The 23,237-nt window shown below is 44.4% G+C and overlaps 1 protein-coding gene across 4 annotated transcripts in view; it reads left to right on the forward strand.

Annotated features, from left to right (window-relative positions):
• The window catches only part of EEPD1 (endonuclease/exonuclease/phosphatase family domain containing 1), a 176,073-nt gene that overhangs the window by 62,322 nt on the left and 90,514 nt on the right, over positions 1-23,237 (forward strand). For all 4 annotated transcript variants that reach the window (XM_070369527.1, XM_070369529.1, XM_070369526.1 and 1 more), the window contains exon 3: positions 20,207-20,258. In XM_070369527.1, the coding sequence (XP_070225628.1) occupies positions 20,207-20,258 (52 nt within the window). The remainder of the gene's footprint in view (positions 1-20,206; positions 20,259-23,237) is intronic.

Raw genomic sequence — 23,237 nt, forward strand, 5'->3', positions numbered from 1 at the left:
TTTGTGGGGGGGAAATCTCCTCTAACAAGTTGAATTTGAGGTCCCTCTGTGGCATTGTATTTAAGAGTCCAGCAGCTAATGGAAATATAGAACTGGAGTTCAGAAGAGAAGTGGGGGCTGGAGAAAAGAACATCTTTTTGAATCACTGATGGTCACTGTGAGAGAGAAAATATGATTGAATTCTTTAGCTCACTAATATTTAAGGCCTTGGCAAAAGCAGTGCCAGACCAGTTCCAACCTATGACACTTCTTCCTTATCCTTTCCTGCCCCAGGCTGAATAACCCCATCCCACCCCCATCATCTGTGGTCTTGGCACTCTGTTCTTCTCTTTTGGAGCACTCGACTTGTTTGCAGTTAAGTGACCACTTGTGCAATTAATTGATTAGTGGAGATGCCCCCCACTGGATTGTCAGCTGCATGAGAGCAAGGCAGGGTCTGTCTTGTCCACTGTTGTTAATCAGGGTTGCCTGACATAGGGTTTCCAGGAGGATGAGTGAATGAAAATAGCAAGCAACCCAAAGAAGTAATGGATAAGAAAGATTCAGAGAAGGTGCTGGGGGCCCAGGAGAGTTTCAGGAGAAAAGTTTCAAGGAGAGAGCAGGCACCAAGTGCCAGTAGTGGTAAGAGACCGAAAAAGAAATCAATGGAGAAAGCAGTGTTAGAGTGGGGCTGCAATCAGGTCCTGGGGGAAAGGAATGTGATCAGTCATTCGAGCAAAGGTGAGCTGTTTGGTCTTGGAAAAGAGGACTTGAAGATCTGAGTGGAAGGATAGTAAGGAGGGAGGGACAAATACAATTTGTCCCTTAGCATCTATGGGACATTGGTTCCAGGAACCCCTATGGATTCCAAAATTCAAGGATGCTCAAATGTCTTACATTAAATGGCCTAGCACAATGGCTACAGTTGGCCTTCGTATCCACAGATACTGGGATTCTCTCAGAGCAAGCCTCCTCAAGTCTAGTCTGGAGATCTTAGATGTGAACCATGTGAGGTTGGCTGTGTTGAAATCTTTATGAAATTGGCATTCTTAGCTATTATACCCTAATTCGGGAGTTCTCAAAGTATGGGTCCCAGTCTGGCAACTGCCTCTCCTGGGAACTTGTTAGAAATGCAAATTCGTATTTAAACAGAAGACCCTGGGGTTGGACTCAGCAATCCATTTTAACAGCCCTCCAGATGATGCTCACTAAAGCTTGAGAACTGCTGCCCTAACCCCAAAACTACAAGCAAGTGGTTGTTGGAAATTAACTTGCTCCCCTGACACTTATGCAGGAGCCAGCAACAAAACAATTCCAAGAGCAAGGATGTCTGTTCTCTTACTGCCTGCTTTCTGGAAGAATTTTTGAAGTTGTCAACTCAAAACCTGCTTTGGAATTCCCTGAGGTTGGAGAATTGGGCTGATAAGAGAGGCCCCTGTCTTGCAGAAGCTTCTTCCCTGTTGTGTGGTCAGCAGTTTTTGCTGGGATTCCGGGCAGCTTTCCTGGCCTGACTCTGAGTTTCTGAGCCAGCCAGTTAGGGGAGTGGGGGTGGGGAAAGGGAACCTCCTGGGCCTCCCTGAAATCGCTATTTTAAATTGAAGACAGTGAAGGACCCCAGGGGTTACAGACTAGAGGATAAGGTTTCACACCAAGCAGCTGGAATTCATAGCCGCGATGTTCGGGACCTGTAGCTTTGAAAACTTGGTGAGATGCTGTTTCTTAACAAAACCCAGCCTCAGCCCACTGGCCTCTATCCTCGCCAGGACTTGGCACCATTCTGGGTCACCAAGCTCCTGCTGCACCTTGGGATTCCCCAGAGATGAAAGCTAGGCAGCCCTGATTACTGCTGTTACTTTCAAGAGGCTTGACTTAGCTGCAGCTTGCAGTATGGGCACTCAGCAGCAAATGTTAATTGCTGGAGGCATAGAGTGGATTTTTTCCTCTTTGTAACTCAGAGGGACAGATATCCAAACACTAGCCAGATCCCCACACATTTGAAGGTGACCCCGCAAACCAGGGGTTGAGATTTCCCAGATAACCAAGGCTCTCAGCCAAGAGTAAGTGCCCATTTGCCCCTGCAGTGGGGTGCCTCTGGCATTCTAAAAGCCTGTGGACACAATGTTTTGGAGGCTTTGCTGCCTGGGATTTGTGTTCAGTCTGTCCTGTGTTGAGCACAGTGTCATGGGTAGATTCTGAGGAGTTGGAACCTACCCTGTCCCATGTTGGGACTATTCATGGGAGGGAGGCGAGAGCAGGTAAGTCCCTCCACTGTCCCTGGGAGCTCCCTTTCCCCTCCTGGAAGAACTTCGGGCTTCCCTGCAGAGCACAGACTTGTGTCCAGTCTAAGTGCTTTCTCATTTTGCACACTTGTAAAGGTAAATCTTCCTCTGCTGCCAAAATCACAGGAAAGATTTGGCTCTGGTTCTGGTTTATTCATATAATTTTGAGAAAATGATTACATCCAAATACTTTTTTTTCTCTCTCCATGAATGGGCTTTAGTCCTACTTTTTTCCCACCAGTGGGCCTATATAAAATATTGGGGGCAAAATATTGGAAATAATTATTTATCAAGAGTATTTGGAAATCTAAAATTCCTGTACCCCCTACTCTAGTGTCCCCAGAGAAAATTATCCAGTTAACAAAGGAGAGGAAGGAGATAGTTCCAGAACTTCAGTTAAGTGACAGAGGTCTGAGTGTTCATTGTACAGGGCTGCTAAAGCTCTTGTGGGCCTTCCAGTGTCACTCATTGGCGCTGGAAGACATTTCCCAGGACTGACACCCCGCTCCCCTGTCATTCACTAGTTCTGATGAAAGAAGAGTTGAAAACGGCCAATAAAATGGTGGTCAAATAAATGTAAACTTGAGTAGCATAATAGCACCTTTCCCACCTATTGGATTAGGGAGGATCTGCAGAAATTACCCAGGACAGGGGAGTGCGTTGTAGAACTACTGGTGGAAGTCTAAATCTGCCAAGCAATTTTGCAAACTTATTTAAAATCTTAAAAATGCACATAGCCCTTGACCTCCTGGAAGTTTTTTGTTTGAAACAAAGTTATTCAGAAAGTAGTATGTTCCAAGTTTTTCACCAAAACGATAATTAGAACAGTAAAAAATTAGAAACAGCCTTGATGTCCAACAAGGATTATTATAGCATATATCTATATTTATATCTGTATCTATATGTATATCTTTATTACAGTTACATCAGACAGTACTTAATAACATGTAGTCATATCAATTAATAAAAATGACAATAACTTATAACTTAACAGTTTAAAAATAATAGAAATAACATTATGATTCCAATTTTATAAACTATGTTTTCACTTTTTTTTATGTCTAAAAGGATTTATATCAAAATGTTAATGGTAATTCCTAGGTTGCAGAATTATGGTTAGCATTTCCTTTCTCTCTCTTTCCTTTGTATTTTCTGAATTTTCTGTAATAAATATGGGCTTAGTAAATTATTTCTTTTAAAAAATAAAGCAAAGACTCTTATGAAATATGCCCTCATAATTGCTGCTTTAAACAACTTCGCGCCCAGAGCATCTAACTGGCTGGTTTGCATTACAAGAAGGAATAAACGTTCGCTTTTTACTGATTAATGGGGAAGGAGGCCGTTGCCTCTGACAAAACGCAGAGGTGAATTTCATCTGGCCTAAATGGAAGAGAAGCCTTTGGTAAGAGGTGAAAGTTCAGCACTGAAAGCCAGATGAAGAATTTTGGCTGGAGCATTAAGCTGGAATCACAGACCCTATATTGTGTTAGATAACTTTCAGATTTCCAGTGTGTTCTGAAAGTGGAAATTTTTTTCTCTTGCACATTCAGTTAATGGCTCTTATTCTGTCCCAGAAAAATGAAACAAGAAACTAAACTCTTGAGACGGTGGCAGTGACCGTTGAAAGCAGCAGTAGCTAAGTCTCACTGGGCACAAGTGACGCTGCTTGTTCCTAAGGGTTGGGTGATGGGCTGGAGGGGCCAAGAGCAGAGCCAGGCTCATTTCCTTAAGAACAGCTGGAGGGATCATTTATACTGAGAACTGTATGAAAATACCACTCTTCTTGGCTGAAATCAAATGTAAAGTTGGGCTTTAGAAATATTCATTTCATGGTAGCCTGACAGGCTTAGGATGGAAACATTAGATGGTTGAAGAGGAGAGGGTGAGGGTGAATGGTGATTTCATCCAGGGTAGAAAGGGCTAACAAAAGCCTCAGACAAAGCCCCAGACAAAGGCCCTGAAGGAGAGGCATTCATCAGGTCTGCAGTGGTGTTAGAGGCTGGGGTTTCACACTGGGACCTGGGGTCTGCAGGGAGTGGGTCAGTTGAAAGTGAGAGGAAGAATTATTTTGAGGCCAGCCTTTGTGTGAAATATCAGAAATCAAATAATTGGACTGTAGCATTACTTTGAAATGTATCAATAATATTAATATATATATGCATATATGGATTGGTAGGTGGTTAGAAGGACAAATATGTGAGAAAAGAAATATGGTAAAACGCCAACAGTTGTGGAATGTGGGCGGTAGGTGTGTGGGTGTTCACTGCATAGTTCTAGAAACTTCACTGAAGGTTTGGAAAAAAAACATAATTAAAATATTGGGATCAAAAAGAGCAACTAGATGGCAAAACCTAAACTCATGACATTTACAGAAAAGATAGGTAACATGGAATCCCACAGGAATCCCCAAATACAAAAACCTGGGATCTAAAAGAGCCCCAAACCCTTAGTTATTGATCCAGGAGTTGGCCAGCACACATTTAAAATGTGTGTGTATATGTGTGTTACCTCCGTACTCACAGGATTTGGTACACAGATCCTACAGTGCAAAAGATGAAAATGTCAAAAGGAAGCCTAATGAATGGAAAGGGAAAATAGGAAAATGTGACAAGATCACCCCAGAGACACCTCACATGGTTCTGAACCAGCTGCTAAGAGAAGACCACAGGAAAGTGGAAGTGCAGAGGGAACAGGCTCAGCTACAGCCCACCTTTTTCCAGGTGAGGCCACGCAGGATGGGGACACAGTCCCCACTGTAGATATTTGATCTGGTGCATTTGATCTGATTGGTTCATATACCACACCCCTGAGCCCACCGCCACCATGAAAGCCAAGGAATAAACAAAAAGGGTTCAGGAAAAGCAGTTGGGGGAAGGTGGTGAAAAGGATTTCTTCAGGAAAAACTATCTTCAAATGATATTTGCAGCATTTTCTGATTGTATTAGCCAGATGTCTCCTTCTCGTGTAAACATGTGTTGAAAAAAATTGGAGGGGAAGCCTCAGGTTCCAAGAAGTCCTCAATTCACTTGGATCAGAGAGATGAATGGTAACAACTTGAAAACCTCCTTGACTTAGGGATGAGTGGACCTGCATTACCATAACCACTTGGATTAAGAACGATCAATAAGAACCTCATCCAAGGTCTAAGGCTTCATCTCTAAACAGTTAAATATGACACTGGGGAGGAAGTTTAGGATGAAATTAGGAGGTACCAGTTAGGGCCCTGAGCTGAGTTTGAATGACCACTTTGCTTTTGAGTAGTGGGAGTAAAGATTTTTTGTTCATTGCTCTGTCTCTGGTGCCCAGAGTCATGCCTGGCATGTAGTGAGTGCTCAGTAAATATTTGTCGAATGAATTAAGAAAAAAATGTGAGTCCTTTTAAGTCATACGGACCTGGGCTCAAGTGTCTGTTTCTAGCTCTTGTGTGGACCTTACACAAGCCAACTAATCACTTTGAAGCTGCAAAATAGGAGTAGAAATTCCTGCCCCTTCAGTTGAGAATAAAATATCCCAAAGCCAGGAGTAAGAAAAACTAATTTTGTAGTATCCAAATCAAAGAGCCACTCCCTGAGTGCTCTTTAGTTTTGGGATCTGCAGTTTGTCACCACTGTGTCGTTGAGGAAAAATGTTGAGGTATGAGTGAAACAAGAATAAAGCCTTAGCAGAGAACCTGACATCTGGAAAAAGCATCTTCTTTCTCACCTTCATTGGTTCTGTCCACATTTCAGTCTGCTCCTGTGTCTTGTCTTCCAAACTTCCCAGGGATAAACCCGCCCAGTCTACTGTAATTTTCTCTCCTGCCTTTAAACCATGCCGTTAACTTCCTAATGGGCTTTCTTGTGGGGCCTCAGACCTTAGATTAGGCCAAATGTTTTAACCTTTTTAGAAAGTGGCATGAAGTAGGCAATTTGCTGCTGCAGAGGAGAAGTGTTGGTTGGAAAAGCCTTTCTCAGTCTCCACCAGGAGCCCCCCTCCCCTCCACTGTCCACCATTAGCCCTGCTCATCTTCAGCCATTTTCAGTTAAAATTGCCTTTGGCAATTCCTGTGGTTTGTGCTTGCGGTGATTTCCAGGGGGCACTGGCCTGATTCCACACAAAGGGGCTTCCTGAGAGCCAGGATCTGGGATGCCTGCCAAGTACTCAAGAGCCTGGAGGCCTGAAGCGCCCGAAGCTTGACTGAACCTGCCCTCAGGAAAACGGGTTCTCTTTGGGGAACTTCTCCACATGTGGAGGATCCAGAGCCCTGCAGTTTGAGGGGGAGCCTGTCTTCCCATCTGCTGAACAATCCAGTTGCTAAAAATAGAAGACCAGACATCATCTTGCCCTTCAGAGATGCTCTCTCTGGAAGCATTTGGCTGTTGCCGAAACCATCGTCCTGTTCATCAGAAAGACACAGGCTCCACCCTGGTTCCAGGTGCCCTGTGACTTGCAGCTCCTCCTGATTTCTCCCTGATATACCCATGATGACACAGAAAAATAACAAAACTCCCAAGTCAGCAAAAACCAGGGACTGACAAATGCCAGGATCTTGGAAACATCAACTGATGATGTCGAGAAGACAGAGCTGGGCCATGGGGCTCTGTCTAGGATGTAATTGATGACATGAAGATTCATGGAAAGGAACCCTCAACCCCCTCTCCCTGAGAAAAGTCAGAAAGTACTTTATACCTTCTCTTTTGTTTAGTTCCTGACTCATGTACTTGAAGTAAATTCTAACTAGTTGCCCTCCCCGCCCCACACACACACTTTATTTTTCCTCCTCTCAGCTGCAGGCCTCAGATGTGGTCTTTTGTAAATTCATCTCTCTCTGTCTTTGTTACTCCCTGTATCCAAGTAGAGAAAGAAACCATGGGAAGAAAACCAGATGGGAAATAGGAGAAACTGGCAGGGTTTCAGTGCATTCTAGTAAGTATGTTTCCCCAAAGCAAAGTGCTGTAAGGAGGGTGCCCTGGGAGCTGTGCATGCGGGAAAATAGAAAGCTTTCTGTCTTGAGTTAAGTCTCAGGGAAGGAAATGAACTTTGTTAGAGCAAGGGTTCTGAATCACTGGAAGCTATGTCTTTGCCCTGTCCTCTCCCACAGTGGGTACAGAAAGATCCATTCTTTATGCAGGTGGGCAGAAAATGGAACCATTGCCAGTCTACTCATAACATCTGTTGAACTTTCATCACTGGTCTGGACAAACTTTTCCTTATTCAAGGATGAATGAAGACAAAAAAAGGGCTTCTCTGGTGGCTCAGGGGTGAAGAATCCACCTGCCATTGCCAGCAATGCAGGAGACACAGGTTCGATTTCTGGTTCAGGAAGATCCCCAGGAGGAGGAAATGGCAACCTCCACTCTAGTATTCTTGCCTGGAAGATCCCATGGACAGAGTAACCTGGCGGCCTACAGTCCATGGGATCACAAAAAGTCAGACACAACTGAACAACTGAGCATGCACACAAAGACAAAAAAGACTGTGGGGAAAAGTCTCCAGGATAAGGTAAAGGCAATAGCTTCTAAAGACCCAGAAGCAGGTCTGTTTTTGGAAAAATCACCTACAGCAGGCTCCAGAAGAGCATTTGGGGGAAATGTGTAGCATTCGCAGTATCTACAAAAGGACATGGCCTCCCTGCAGTAGGAGCAGAAAAATGTAAGGCAAAGATGGGTTGATACGAAAAGGCAACAAAAAAGGAAAAAAAAAAAGATACAGATTAAAAATCCAGCTGCAGAACTAAGATCCAAATTTGCAGGAGTATTAACAGAAGAGTATTAATATGTGAGAGGCTGAAGAATGGCCCCCCAAAGATGCCCATATCTTAATCTGGAAATCTGTGAACACTAAATGCAAAAACCGACTTTGCCAATGTGTTTAAGGTGAGAATCTTGAGAGATGGAGAGGTTATCCCGTGTTATCCACATAGGTCCTAAATGCAGTCACAAGTGTTCTTTTGAAAGATAGGCCGAGAGAAATTTGATGATAGAAGAGAAGGCAGTGTGACCATGGAGGCAGAGATTGGAACCATGTGACCACAAGCCAAGGAATGTCAGCTGCCACCACAAGCTGGAAGAGGCAGAGAACAAATTCTCCCCTGGAACCTCCTGAGGAAGTACACCTGTTCTGACAACTTCATTTGGTCTGGTGACACTGATCTTAGCCTTCAGGCCTCCAGAACTGTAATACATGTCTGTTGTGGCAAGTCACCAAGCTTGTGATAATTTGCTAGGGCAGTCAGGGAAAACTAATACAAATGCTATGGAATATCAAATCAGTGATGTGGGTGAAGGAAAAAGAAACTAGAGAAACTATTCTGGAAAATAGAAGATAAAGAACAAGAGTCAAGGTTTAGATACAGAATATGGAACTGACAGCCCACATTTGGCTTATTGGTATTGGTCATTATTGGGGTTAGTGCCCTGGACAAACCTAGACAGCATATTAAAAAGCAGAGACATTACTTTGCCGTCAAAGGTCCGTACTGGTTTTTCCAGTAGTCGTATATGAATGTGAGAGTTGGACCATAAAGAAAGCTGAGCACCGAAGAATTGATGCTTTTGAACTGTGGTGTTGGAGAAGACTCTTGAGAGTCCCTTGGACTGCAAGGAGATCCAACCAGTCCATCCTAAAGGAAATCAGTCCTGAATATTCATTGGAAGGACTGATGCTGAAGCTGAAACTCCAATACCTTTGCCACCTGATGCAAAGAACGGACTCATTGGAAAAGACCCCGATGCAGGGAAGGATTGAAGGTGGGAGGAGAAGGGGACGACAGAGGATGAGATGGTTGGATGGCATCACTGACTCAATGGACATGAGTTTGAGTAAGCTCCAGGAGTTGGTAATGGACAGGGAAGCCTGGTGTGCTGCAGTCCATAAGGTCAGACTGAGCGACTGAACTGAACTGATCAGATACTTCCCTGAGCCAATGAGAGACTGTGTATAAATGTAAAGCGCTCACTAACCACATTCTAAACAAACTCAAGTGAAAGAGGCCCATATGTGGGCATACCCTGGGGCACATACAGAGTACAAAAATAAAGGGGAAGAAAAAAACACATTTCATAAGTGCTCAAATAGAAGAATCATAAAAATCAAGATGACTTTAGATCTGTTCTCTATATTGAACCTATCAGATTAGAATACCAGGGAGTTTTTTTTTTTTTTTTAAGTTTGTATATATTCACACCTATCTGGGTTGGGAATCTGAAAGAGTAAAAGCTCTTCTGCTTCAAGTAAGTTTGCAAACCATCTATAAAGTTTTTTTTTTTTTTTTTGTGGGGGGCTGGGGAGGTTATGTTGTAGCCCAGCTACTTTATACTTACTGAAGTGTCTTCTGTGTGTGAAGCCCATCAAGAAGGACATTCTCAGACATGCAAGGGCTTAGGAAAATAAACATGTTCCTTTCTTTTAAATTTTAAAGATATATTGCAGAAGCTGAAGTGGTAAGGAAGAACAGAGCTCAAGAATAGGTCACATAGACACTGTAATCAGTAAACCTACAGAATAGTTTAAATTATTATTTTAAGTCTGGTTATCCAGCACATACAAATGTCAGAAATTGTTCCTAAGATAAACTGTAGAATGGAAAGTCAACAGTGTGCCTGTGTTCTGGGTCTAAAGCCTAGAGTGTTGTTAACAGAGATAAACGAGGGAAGAGGAGGTAAAGGTTTGTTGTGTTATTTATCTGAAATAGGTTGGTACCCCAAAAAAGTTATTTCCTGTATTATTTTAGTCTTTAGAGAATTGTTAATGGCTAAAGAAAGATTCTGAATAGTATTGGTACCAGTAATTGCCATTTACTCTGGTAAAAGGAGATTTTTACCAGGTTTTTACCTTTTACTAGTAAAAGGGGGTTTATTCTGAGCTAAGCAGCAAGCATGCTAAAGGCTCTACCTTCATCATCTCTGCTCACAGCCAAGCTGTGGTTGCCAGGTCCTTTCCCTCCCACCCACTGTTCTTAAGGTTCCTAAGGTCCTGCACCAGTAGGTGGTGCTTGAACCCCAGGCTGGCTGATCCCAGAGCTCTTTTCTGTCCCTGTGCTAATACGAAAAACTTACAGGTAAATCCTGGAAGATTCAAAAACAACCGGAACTTCTCAAACACTGGAAACAGAAAAACAAAACTCATCATAAAGTAGACCAAAAAAAGCATCAATATATTTTTAAAAGCAGAAAAGACACAGGGTACTTTCTTTAACCACAATGTACTAGAATTATAGAAAACACAAAATTATAAAATTTAAAACCCAAATACTCAGAGATTAAAAAAAAAAAAGCATAATCCAAACACTATGGAGTCCATAAGAGACCAAAGCAGACTAGACAGAAAATAACAAGAAGCCTCCATAACCGGATTTGAAACAAGGACAAATACTTACCTGTAGAAAAATTCATGGCTTTATGTATACAAGAAATCATCTAGATCACTGAATATTTAACTCAAGAAGGCAAATAGAGAAACCAAAGAAAACAATGGAAGTCGGAGAAAGAAATCAGTAAAGATAAATGTTGACCTTAATTAATTAGAAAAAGATGTTAGGCTTGATAAATCCTGTGCTGATTTTCTCAGAAGACCAACAAAATAGACTGATTTCTCAGAAATCCAATTTTTTTAATTGAGAAAAACATATCTATACACATTAATGAGGAAGGGGGTCTGACCACAGAATCAGAAGTTGTTTTTAAGTTAAAAATGATTACTAGTGCAATTTCGGGCTCAAAATTTGAAAATCTGAAGGGATTAGACAGTCTTCGAAGAAATGGAACTTACTGTAATTGATACAAGCAGTTGAAAACCTGAATAGAACAAAAACCACAGGAAGATCATCAGAGAAGTTTCCTGCCCAGTGTTTTGCAGACTAGTTCTTGCAAGCTTGCCATGAAGAGTTACCCAAGCTAAATTCCACATAGACTATTCTAGTCCTGATGTGCTGATTCAGCACGTGGCTTTGGAGGGGAAGGGTGGGATGCAAGCGTGTTTGGCTGTGATGGGGTTGAAAGGTCCCGTGTGAGAAGAACCCCTCCTTCCCTGGGAGCTGGTCCTCTCTTCCCAAGTCCATGCCCACTTGCATCCAGAGGCTGATGACCACTGTGTTCTCAACCCTCAGCCAGTGGTGGAAAATAGTAAAGCATTAGAGAAAATGAGTCTGAACCTAACACCCACGGCAACTTCTAGAATTTGGTGATCGAAAGAGGGAACTCTTCCTTACTTTGCTCAGGGGAAGATAATGGGGAGCTTTCCTTGAAAGGGAAGTGTTCAGACAACTGGATTGATATGCTTTCTGAATTTGACTTTTGTGAAGTTTCATAAGTGCCCCCACTCCATCCTACATGGGACACATGAGCAGAGAGCAGCCAGTTCCCGGGACCAATGGCCCTGCTTACAGTTCTGCCCTTCCCTCCATCCTCTTCTCCTGCCACTCCTGTTCCTTGCTGGAAGGCTGCCTGCCTCCACCCCACTAGTTTATTCTGCTGTGGCCAAGACTCTGGCTTCCTGCTGAAGGTGTGCATGGAAACCCTGCTGTCCTCAGTGGCCTGGCTGCCAGGCCCGGGGACAGTTTGGGCTCCTGCACTGGCATAGAACTTGCATTCCCAGGAATTGCCCACGCCTTCCCCTTTTTCCTTCAGAAGAGGTTGTGGAAATATTGTATTACCCAAAAGCAAAACAAAACCACCCTGGCATTGTTTAGGACTCTTTTGACATTTAGTGTGTTAGTCGTTCAGTCGTGTCTGACTCTTTGTGAACCCAGAAGGCTCCTCTATCCATGGAACTCTCCAGGCAAGAATACTGGAGTGAGTAGCCATTCTCTTCTCCAGGGGATCTTCCTGACTCAGGGATCGAACCAGGGTCTCCTGTATTGCAGGCAGATTCTTTACCATCTGAGCCACCAGGGAAGCCCCTTTCTGACCTTTACGATTCCCCCAAATTGTACAAATGGTGATTATGCTCTGAAAGAAAAGCTGAGCCCTGTAGATGATACCATTGGTGGAGAGGAATGATGATACCGCAGGGGAGGGGTGGTGAAAGCAAGAGAGGAGGGAGAGAAGGGAAGAAGCCCCGAGAGGGGTCATGTCTGCACTTTATTTTATATATATATATATAAATATATATTTAGATGGCTCAGATGATAAAGAATCTGCCTGCAATGCAGGAGACCTGAGTTTGATCCCTGGGTCTGGAAGATCCTCTGGAGAATGACATGGAAACCCAGTCCAGTATTCTTGCCTGGAGAATTCCATGGACAGAGGAGCCTAGTGGGCTACAGTCCACGGGTTGCAAAAAGTCAGACATGACTGAGCATCTATCACTTTTTCCCCCATATTTATATTTATATATAATTATAAAACTAAGATCATGGCATCTGATCCCATCACTTCATGGCAAATAGATGGGAAAACAGTGGAAACAGTGACAGACTTTCTTTTTTTGGGCTCCAAAATCTCTGCAGATGGTGACTGCAGCCATGAAGTTAAAAGATGCTTGCTCCTTGGAAGAAAAGTTATACCAACCTAGACAGCATATTAAAAAGCAGAGACATTTCTTTACCAACAAAAGTCTGTCTAGTCAAAGCTATGGTTTTTCCAGTAGTCATGTATGGATGTGAGAGTTGGACTATAAAGAAAGCTGAGCACTGAAGAATTGATGCTTTTGAACTGTGGTGTTGAAGAAGACTCTTGAGAGTCCCTTGGACAGAAAGGAGATCCAACCAGTCCATCCTAAAGGAAATCAGTCCTTAATATTCATTGGAAGGACTGATGCTGAAGCCGAAACTCCAATACTTTGGGCACCTGATGCGAAGAACTGACTCATTTGAAAAGACCCTGATGCAGGGAAATACTGAAGGTGGGAGAAGGGGACGACAGTGGATGAGACGGTTGGATGGCATCACTGACTCAATGGACATGAGTTTGAGTAGGCTCCAAGAGTTGGTGATGGACAGGGAGGCCTGGCATGCTGCAGTCCATGGGGTCGCAAAGAGTCGGACACAGCTGAGCAACTGAACTGAACTGATATTTATTTATTATAATAATAATTATGTGCACTTAATATGGTGAGGAATTCTTGGCTTACCTTCCGCCCCTGAGGCAAATTCTGCTGGGGACCTACCACCCTACCTCTTCTACCTGGAGTTTAATCTCACTGTTTCCTGTTCTTCACCTCCCATCCATTCATCCATTCCTCACTGTGAAACCTGGTGCCTCTACCACTTCCTGAAAGCTCTCTCTTCCAGAACACCAGCCCCAGCTTCCCTGGCTTCCTCAGAATCAGAGCCAGCACCCCCCAACTTTGTGTGACGCGCTCTCCTCTTGGCTCTTGGGCCTCGTGCTCTGGGTTTTCCTTAACCTTCCTGGCAGTTCCTACTCTTTCCCCCAACAGGCCCTGCTCCTCTGCCTGCCTCTTATGTGGTGATGGTCCTCAGGCTCTGTCCCTCTGCACAGCCCTCTGGGTGACCTGACTCCTCAGTCACCGCCCTCATGTGCCTGGTGTCCACTGCAGAGCCTGGAACTCGCGGAGGGACGGTCAGCTGCTGTTCATACCCCACTGAGAGTTCCCACAGGCCCCAGCGTCAGTGTGTCCAGGACCTGACTCACTGTCTTCAGGCCACATAGCTGGTCCTTCCAGCCCCCACTTTCACAGGCTGGGAGCCGAGGGGATGTTTCTCTCCCACACCCCCCACGGCTGCTTCTTCATCAGGTTCTGCCAGCTGCTGATCAGTTTGGAAATAGCCCAGTGCCTTTTCCCCACACCAGCCTCCGTCATCTCTTCCTAGGACCTATCTCAGGTCTCGCTACCTCCAGTCTTGTCCTCCATCCCATTCCACCCCCAGGGGTTCTGCACATCAGAGCCATTTTATACATTTACCGGGCATGTTCTGTGTCCTGGGTCCTCTGCCACACCACAGCTCTAGATCATCTGGCCTCTCCTTGCCCCCCAAGTACAGGCCAAGCTCCTTAATGTGGCTAGCCTGGCCCTGCTTGTTTCTGCAGAAGAACCTTTCAGCACTTGCGCCACACCCCAGACACCCCGTGTTCCCCGGTCATTCTGCAGTCCCGGGCTGTGCCTGGCCTCCCACCTCGTGCTATTCCTGCCACCCCACCTCTCCGCCTTGCAAGCCTGCAAGGGTCAGCCTAGGAGTCACTTCCCAGGAAGCCTCCCAGCTGTGTGTTACTAAGTTCTTCCAAAGAGCTTCACAGCAGCGGAGTTTGCCTCTAGAGAGCGCTCTTCACCTGGTTGATGCACTTACCTGGTTCCTCCATTAAACTTAGAAGTTTGAAGGCAAAGGCTACGTTGTATCATTGTACATCATTGTTTCCTCTGCATCCAGGAGTGCCTGGTACATAATACTTACCCCTTAAATGCTTTATCTGGGCAGTGAATGCTGGCTCCATTGTATTACACACTTTCTGCATTTATTGAAACCTACTGTATCTCATGCACTAAGCTATGGCACTTAATAAATGCAATGGAAACTCAAAGTGTCAGAATCCTCAGAGAAAGCTGGCTAGAGTGAATTCTTGACTCTGGTGCCGTGTGGGTCGTAATCTGTTCTGGAAGCGAGAGTTTCTGTATGGTTGGGAGTTTATTCTTTTAAGTGCTTTTGTGCACCCACATAGTTACCTGTTATCTCCCTTTACAGGGTCATTGAGGTTCATTGCGCCTGCCACCCTAAGCAACAGGGAGCCCTCCATCTTCTCTTTAACTTTGCTTCTTCTTTTCCTTACTGTCAGTGTCTACCTGACTCGTTCCCCTTCACTGCTTCAAATTCCATTACAGCCCTCACTGTGCCAGCCACTAATGAGCTCTAAAGACATCTGCCCTCAAGTGCTTCACTTCCTTGTCGCTTACTTAGCAAACATTAATTGCATGCATTCTAGGTCCTTCCAAGTGTTGCCCATCTTGACTTCAGAACTTGGCCTTGAAACGGCCTTTTTTCCAAATAAATCACGGCTGTCAGCTGCTTTTGTGTGACTTGCCTGTCTTCTCAAAGTCAAGTGTGAAAAAGAAACTGAAGCTTCCATCTGACGGGAGCTCTGCTGTTTTCACAGGATGCTGACCCAGCACCAGGTCACCCCACAGACATGCGCTGTTTAGTCCGGCTCTGGTGGTCCATGTTGGAACTCGGAGAGCCTCAGAGAGACATGGCTCCCATAGCCTGTGCCCCAGAAGCATCCTAGCCCCTTTGAGGTCAGAAACAATAGTGCGTTCATCTTTGTTTTCCTGGTGCCAGTTATGTTTGTGGAATTAGCAAAGGATGGAACGAGGGAAGGAGAGAGACATGGAGAGAGGGAGGGAGAGAAGAGGGGCAAAATTGGAATTGAGAGATGAGATTCCTTCCAGGGTAAGAAGTTAGAGATGTCAGATGGAGGATTTGGTAAACGGGTTCATTGCTTCCTCGTGTGTATGAAATTTCCTCCCAGGGAGTATCTGATGTGCTGGAAGAATCTGATACCATAAACACTGAAACGAATACTCCAAACCTGGAGAGTTTCCAATAAGGTAAGAACTAACAGTAGGAGAGTTATGTAATGGGAAAAATCTTGAAACTCCCGAAGGTTACAACTCTAAGGAGGAAAAAACCCAAGCTTTCTGAAGAAATCCACTGTTATGAGGAGCTGGAGCAGTAACTTCTGATTAACATGTATTGTTTCCATTATGAACCTCAAACCATCTAGATTTGAGTGTCCTGTTATCTTTTCTCCATCTGCCCCTAAAGCAAGCTCATTTGTGTTGCTGGGTTTAAATAGTGTGAAAAGGTCTTTATTTTTTTCTGTTTCCATTCAACATGCAAAACCTATTTGGTATTAATTTTAGAGCAGAAGCTAAATTGGTTTCATCTCACATGCCAGCTTCACTGGATTGGCTGTGGCTTACTGGAGTGTTCAGAAGGATTCTGAAGCTGTATATAAGCTAACGGGGGGAAGTTCCATGCAAAGGGATGAGGAGAGTTGGAGAGTGTGCATGCCAAGTATTTGTTATCCCTGTTCAAGAGGAAAGTAATCTGGTGAAAGCAGGGAATAGCGTCCTTCAGATTTTGACTCTGAAAAGAGTCAACAGAAATTGTTTTAATTTCATCTTTATTCAAAGCCTGAGACTGTTGGTCTTCAGATCATGTTCTACAGTCTTTTGAATATAGTATCTTTGTGAATAGGGAGAAAAAGAGAGTTGAGTTTATTAACGGTGTTTAAATCTTTTCCTCTAACCTGTTGATATCTGATAGTAAATCGGACTTCATGACTGTAGAGAAGGGCAGGAACAAGAGACTGTTTTAGAAGTTCCTCCAATATAAGTATTTTCCAGTGGTTATTTCAGAAGCAGTTTAAGCTTCTGAAACTTGAGTTACAGCTGGACTCTCCTTAGCCTGTAACTTGTGTTACATGTTGATAACATGGAATCTAGAGGTGTGCATTGGGAATTAGAGTGTGCACCTGATCTGCCTTTTGGGAAATCTATATGCAGGTCAGGAAGCAAAAGTTAGAACTAGACATGGAACAACAGACTGGTTCCAAATAGGAAAAGGAGTACGTCAAGGCAGTATATTGTCACCCTACTTATTTAATTTCTATGCAGAGTACATCATGAGAAACACTGGACTGGAAGAAACACAAGCTGGAGTCAAGACTGCTGGGAGAAATATCAATAACCTCAGATATGCAGATGACACCACCCTTATGGCAGAAAGTGAAGAGGAACTAAAAAGCCTCTTGATGAAAGTGAAAATGGAGAGTGAAAAAGTTGACTTAAAGCTCAACGTTCAGAAAACGAAGATCATGGCATCTGGTCCCATCACTTCATAGGAAATAGATGGGGAAACAGTGGAAACAGTGTCAGACTTTCTTTTTTTGGGCTCCAAAATCACTGCAGATGGTGATTGCAGTCATGAAATTAAAAGACGCTTACTCCTTGGAAGGAAAGTTATGACCAACCTAGATAGCATATTCAAAAGCAGAGACATTACTTTGCCAACAAAGGTTTGTCTAGTCAAAGCTATGGTTTTTCCAGTGGTCATGTATGGATGTGAGAGTTGGACTGTGAAGAAGGCTGGGCACCAAAGAATTGATGCTTTTGAACTGTGGTGTTGGAGAAGACTCTTGCGAGTCCCTGGCACTGCAAGGAGATCCAGCCAGTCCATTCTGAAGGAGATCAGCCCTGGGATTTCTTTGGAAGGAATGATGCTAAAGCTGAAACTCCAGTACTTTGGCCACCTCATGCGAAGAGTTGACTCAATGGAAAAGACTCTGATGCTGGGAGGGATTGGGGGCAGGAGGAGAAGGGGACGACAGAGGATGAGATGGCTGGATGGCATCACTGACTCGATGGACGTGAGTCTGGGTGAACTCCGGGAGTTAGTGATGGACAGGGAGGCCTGGCGTGCTGCGATTCATGGGGTCGCAAAGAGTCGGACATGACTGAGTGACTGAACTGAACTGAACTGAACTGAGGAGTGACTGGTAGCTTTGACCTGCCACCAGACAGAGCAGGCATTTCTACAAATGTGTGTAGCACTGTCCACACCGAGGAAAACACAAAACACACACAGTCATCTCATTGGAGGGCTTTTTTTGTCAGACAGAGAAACTAAAGCTTGACCGGTGATTTTAGCTCTCCATACCAGGAGCAACTTGGTCTGTAAGCCCCTGGGCCCTCATAGGCAGCCAGTAAATAAATATTCCTGAGTGTCCTTCATGTCAGTTATAGACATCACAGATGTAATGAGAAGACCCTGGAACCCCTGGCCTCAAAGAGCTTCCCTGCTAGTGAGAGGAAACAGACAAAAGCAACCTGACAAATAAATGCTTTAGGCTTCCCAGATGGCTCAGTGGTAAAATCCTGCCTGCCAATGCAGGAGACTCGGGTTGGATCGCTGAGTCAGGAAGATCCCCTTGAGGAGGAAGTGGCAACCTGCTCCAGTATTCTTGCCTGGGAAATCCCTTGTACAGAGGAATCCTGGTGGGCTACAACCCATGGGGTCGCAACAGAGTCAGACATGACTTAGTGGCTAAACAACAACAACCAGTAAGTACACATAAAAAAACAAAATCCAAGGTGACCAGGAATGGTGGTTGGAGAAGTTAACATTTGAACTTAGCCTGGGATGATGTAATTAGATGTAACTGGTGTTGTCAAGGTCTTGGGGATGACCTTTCCATGCCAGAGAAACAGCAAAAGCAAACATGTCCAAGAGATGAAGGAAACTCAGTGACTGGAGCAGAGGGAATGCACAGGGTCTTGTCCATTAGCCCTGATGTCTGCTAAATTGGTGGTGGTGGTGGCGGTGGTTTCTTGTAGGCCTTTAACACTTTTATTGCACTTGCTGAACTGCTTTTAGGTAAACCTAGTCATTTGGTTGGGCAGTGCCTGCCTGTCTGTATAGGGAGATTATTAAGAATTCTGTAGGTTGAGGTGAAACTTGTTACGGGCATAACTACCTTTGAGGGAGGTGTGTGGTACAGGTAGGGCCAATTTCTGCCCCGGAGAGCTTGTGCAGATTGGTAGGGGTGCAGTGACCAGTGACCACAAGCAGATTAGCTGGGTGGGGAGGGAGCAGAACGACACCATGGAGAGCTGACCTGCCCCCTAAACAGTCTCACCAAGCTCCCACTTCCTCCTGTGTGCTGGGCCTTCCTGCCCTGGCTGCCTGCTCATTGTGTCCCTAGACACTTCAAAAGCAACTTGTCACAGAAGGGACCTGTTCCCACACATCTGAACTCCCTCATCTCAGCTGCTGGCTGAAGTCTGGGCTCTGGCCCCTAAGCTGGAAACTGGCGAGTTGTATACACTCCAAGCCCTTTCTCTCCTCCGTGGTGCCTCTGTCCCTGGTTGCCTTTCTCCCCAGGCCCCTCCCCTGGCAAGGCTAACCTGGTCCCTCCTAGAGGAAGCCATCTCTGCCCTCGGCAGGCTGGGCTCCTCTCAGCTCCCCAGCCAGTCCACTTGGCACCCTGCTGGTCCTTTCCCTCAGCGTGGCCTCCGGGAGGCTGTGAACTTGTGGGCAAGGAGCAGGTCATAGTCATCAGGTGCTCTTGGCTTCTTGCACCCAGGAGGGCTCCATCCATATGCAGTAACAAATGAGCAGGTGAGCAGGCTGTCTTCATAAGGAGTGATTTTAGTTATTTATTCTCACCAGAGGGACATCAAGGGAAGATTAGTGCTGAACATGGGTAACTGTTTTCTTCTTTATATTCCTCTGAATTTATTGAAGTTGCTTACATAAGCAACTATCAATTGCTTTTAGAAATTTTTGTGGGGAAATGTATGCAACATAAAATTTACTATTTCAGCCATTAATAAGTGTACATTTCACTGACATTAAGCACACTCACTTTGTGTGCAACCGTCGCCAGCATCTCCAGAACATTTTCCCAAACAGAAACTCTGTACCCAATAAGTAATAACTCCCCATTCCCGCCTCCCCCAGCCCTTGGCAGCCACCACTCTACTTTGAGTCTCTTTGGGTGTGACACGTCTAGGGACTTCACGTAAGAAGAATCATACAGTATTTGTCCTTTTGCGTCTGGCTTATTTCACTGAGCATGGTGTCTTCAAGTTTCCTCTATGTTGTAGCAAGTGCCAGAACTTCCTTCTCTTAAGGCTAAATATTTTATCATATGTATGCACTGTATTTTGTTTATCCATTTATCCAATGATGCACATTGTTCTCACCTTTTGGCTGCTGTGAATCATGTTACTGTGAACGTGGGCGTGCAAATATCTGAGTCCCTGTTTTCAACCCTTGTGGGTATATGCCAAGAAGTGGAATTGCTGGATTCTATGGTAAAATCATTTTTACAATTCAGAAACATTTCAGCTAGTTCTGAAATGGTCATTTCAGCTCAAACCAAAGGTCACCTTCAGACTGGGGGTGGTGTAGAAATGCAGGCTGAAATTTCAGACCTTTGTTTTCATGACTTGTCTCATGCTTGGTGACGTGAAATGTTTTGTTTTCAAGTGTGGTTTTACTTTTTTTCTTACAGCATCAAGCTGCTAGCTGTGCAAGAACTACTTGACAGAGAGGCCCTGGAAAAGGTAAATATTTTATTCTTCCTACCCCAGATCCATAAACTTAGAGCAGAGTGCCACACAAAGGAAAAACTCCACTTTCTATTGCCAGAGACAGCACTTGCAACAAAGTTGGTCTGTAGTAAACCGTGCAGATTTTTAATCAGAATGCCCCCATATTGCTCATAGGCCATTAATGCTCGCAAACTCTCCCTTGCTTGGCATTTTCAGAGTTGAGTAAAAGCAGAGGCTCACTTTGCTGTGGGCCAGGCTCTGGAGCAGGCTTTCTGTGCCTGGAAACACCACACACCCGATGCTGCCAGCGTGCCAGATTCTGTCCTTCCCTCCATCTCTGCTTGTGTGTGTTTTTGTCTGAGCTTGTGGATGCCAAAATTAAGGCAGCGAGGTGAGGGAACTTGCTCTAATTAGGAAAATTAGCTAAGTGGCAGAGTAAGGATTTGAGGCCCATAGTTTTATTTCTACAACCATTGTTTTTTCTGTTGAATAGTCAAATTCATGTGTCTGAACTCCTTTGAGGGCTACTTCTGCGGTTTGGGAAACCCCGTCCCACACGTGCCCTGGAAGGAGCGGTCAGTGTGTCTCAGTTCTCCACGTTCAAGTCAAGCACTCAGCTGGGGCCTTTTGCCAGTCGTGGGTTCAGTCTGTGTGCTGCGTGGTCCAGGTGCCACCCCGGGGCCTCCCAAGCGGTTCCCTGGGTGGCTCAGGACTCTTGCCGAGTATGTGGCCATGGTCATTAATTAGACTCTCTAAGGGTAATGTAGAAGAAAATGGTTAGCGAGATAAGCGCCCAAATGATATTATTCATATAATTTAAAATATTTTCATTAGTGGTCAGTCTGCTGGTTGTCACTAAAGCAAATAAAGTCTTTAAGCACTGGGCAGTGATGTGTGGGGAGGGAGGTATCTATCTGAACTCTGGCTCTGAATTTCACATCCCTCGAGCCTTATTTGTATTACAGATGGAACAAGGATGGTGCTGCCTGCCTGACCTCAGAGAGATGACATGAGAACCAAATGAGTTAGTGCAGCGGAAGGGCTTCCTAAGTGCCAAAGTTATCGACTCATTAATTCTTAACTACTCCTATCAATTCTTAATCCAGCCATTAAAACATACTAAGTGTACATGAAGATTCTTTGTATATTCTTGAAACTTTTAAAAAGTTACCCCTCCAGAAACAATTTTCTTCTCAGTATTCACTACAGGTATTTGTTTACTCTTCAATTAAAAAAAAATTAGACAAAACTGGTAAACGCATGGCAACCATGTGCTAAGGTGCATCAGCACAATAGAAACACAGGCACCAAAAATATCTATAGCTCTTTAGAGTTGTGTTAACGCCCTTTGTGGAGAGGCCACACAGCCAAGCCGGTGTGGGATACTAACAGCTTGTGGAGTCCAACGGAAAGGGAGCTTATAGGGTGGGGTTTGGAGAGCTGGGCCCAGAGCCACCTCGTCCTTCTTAAGCGGGTTACCTTGAGTTATCAGCCTTCTCTGTGGTTTACTTTCCCGGTCTGTAAAGTGGGACTCTTTATAACCCAAAATCCACAGAAGATTTGAGAAGATCAAGTAGACAGCCTATGTAAAGGACTTAACTCCATACCTGGCGCTCAGTGGTCCCGCAGAGTCAGCTACTGCCCGTGTTGTTTTCCCTTCCTCTCCCTCCTCCCTCCCTCCCTCTTTCTCACCACACATGATGATGGTTTTGTACTGTTCCCCTGTCTCCACAAATGAGCAGTGGAAAGACCAATACGATAGTTTAAACATGCGCAGGGGCCAGCTAGGAGCCAGGGTCACTGAGTTTCCTTCTTCCCTCTCTTATTTGTGTGTTCATTCATTCACTCACACTGCAGGCTTTTGTTGAGCTTTCAATATGCAGGGCAAGTAGCAAACATTTCTAGAAAAGTCCAGAAGTGATCAGTAGACTTGAGCTTGGCAGCCGGTTGTATCGAGTGACACATGGCTTATACTGGCCTAGTGCTATTTTTTGCAATAAGATCGGTTCAGTTCATGTTAGAATAAGATACATTCCCTAAAGAGCCTTATAAATTACAGATTCTCACCTACCCAGACAAACTAAAGAATCACCAAGGAAAGTTCTCAGTAAACCATAGCAATAGCTTTGCTACTCAGAGTGTGGTCTGCAGACCGACAGTATTGTAAGCATGTTAGAAATGCAGAATCTCAGGCCCCATTGCCTGATTCAGTTTGCATTCTGACAAAACCCCAGGTGGTTCACGTGGACCAAAGTCTAAGAAGTTCTCCTGAGGAGTATCAGTTACTGTCACGATCACTGCTGTTGACTAGTCCAGTTTCATAGAGAACCTCTGAGGTGTCAGCTTTTTGCCTTAGTGGGCAATCAGGCTTGCTTTCTTGCGTCAAAAGAGAAGTAAAACATCAGAAGTCTATTTGTAAGCACTCAGTTTTTATCTCTAGTTTGCCTGCTTTTTCCTTTCATTGAAAAAATAGGCTTAGTTAATTTAATAAGTGGAGCCAGCAAGAATGACCTCAGACACAACATCCGACAAACTCACACCTCTTTAACTGTCTTTGCAGTTGGGTTTCATGTGGCAACCTGCTTTAGGGTTTTGTAATTACTGAACTCCTTAGATCCTACCACAATGGGGCTGGTCCCTTCCAGACAGTCCCAACAGTGGGAACTTACACATGCCTTTCACTTATAAGATGGAGGCTTTTCTGAAGGAGTCATTTCCCTCACAGCTATTTGTAGGTTAAATTTCACCTGCAAAATATTTAAATTATGTAAAACATAAAAGGCTACAAGCCAGCAGCAGCAGGTTTGTAGCTGCTGCTACAGCTACAAGAATAAGACTTTTAGTGCTTTTTCTTGCTAATGTTAGACAGTGTTGTGATCTTAGCATTTTAGTTCAAAACTAGCAGCCATTTGTCTGATTTGTACTTTCCCTGACTTTAGGTGGAGAGCTTGTCCATTTTAGGAAGTGCCAAGACTTTGTGGGTTTCTACAG

This window comes from Bos mutus, chromosome 4 (assembly GCF_027580195.1).
Source record: "Bos mutus isolate GX-2022 chromosome 4, NWIPB_WYAK_1.1, whole genome shotgun sequence".
Taxonomy (NCBI): domain Eukaryota; kingdom Metazoa; phylum Chordata; class Mammalia; order Artiodactyla; family Bovidae; genus Bos; species Bos mutus.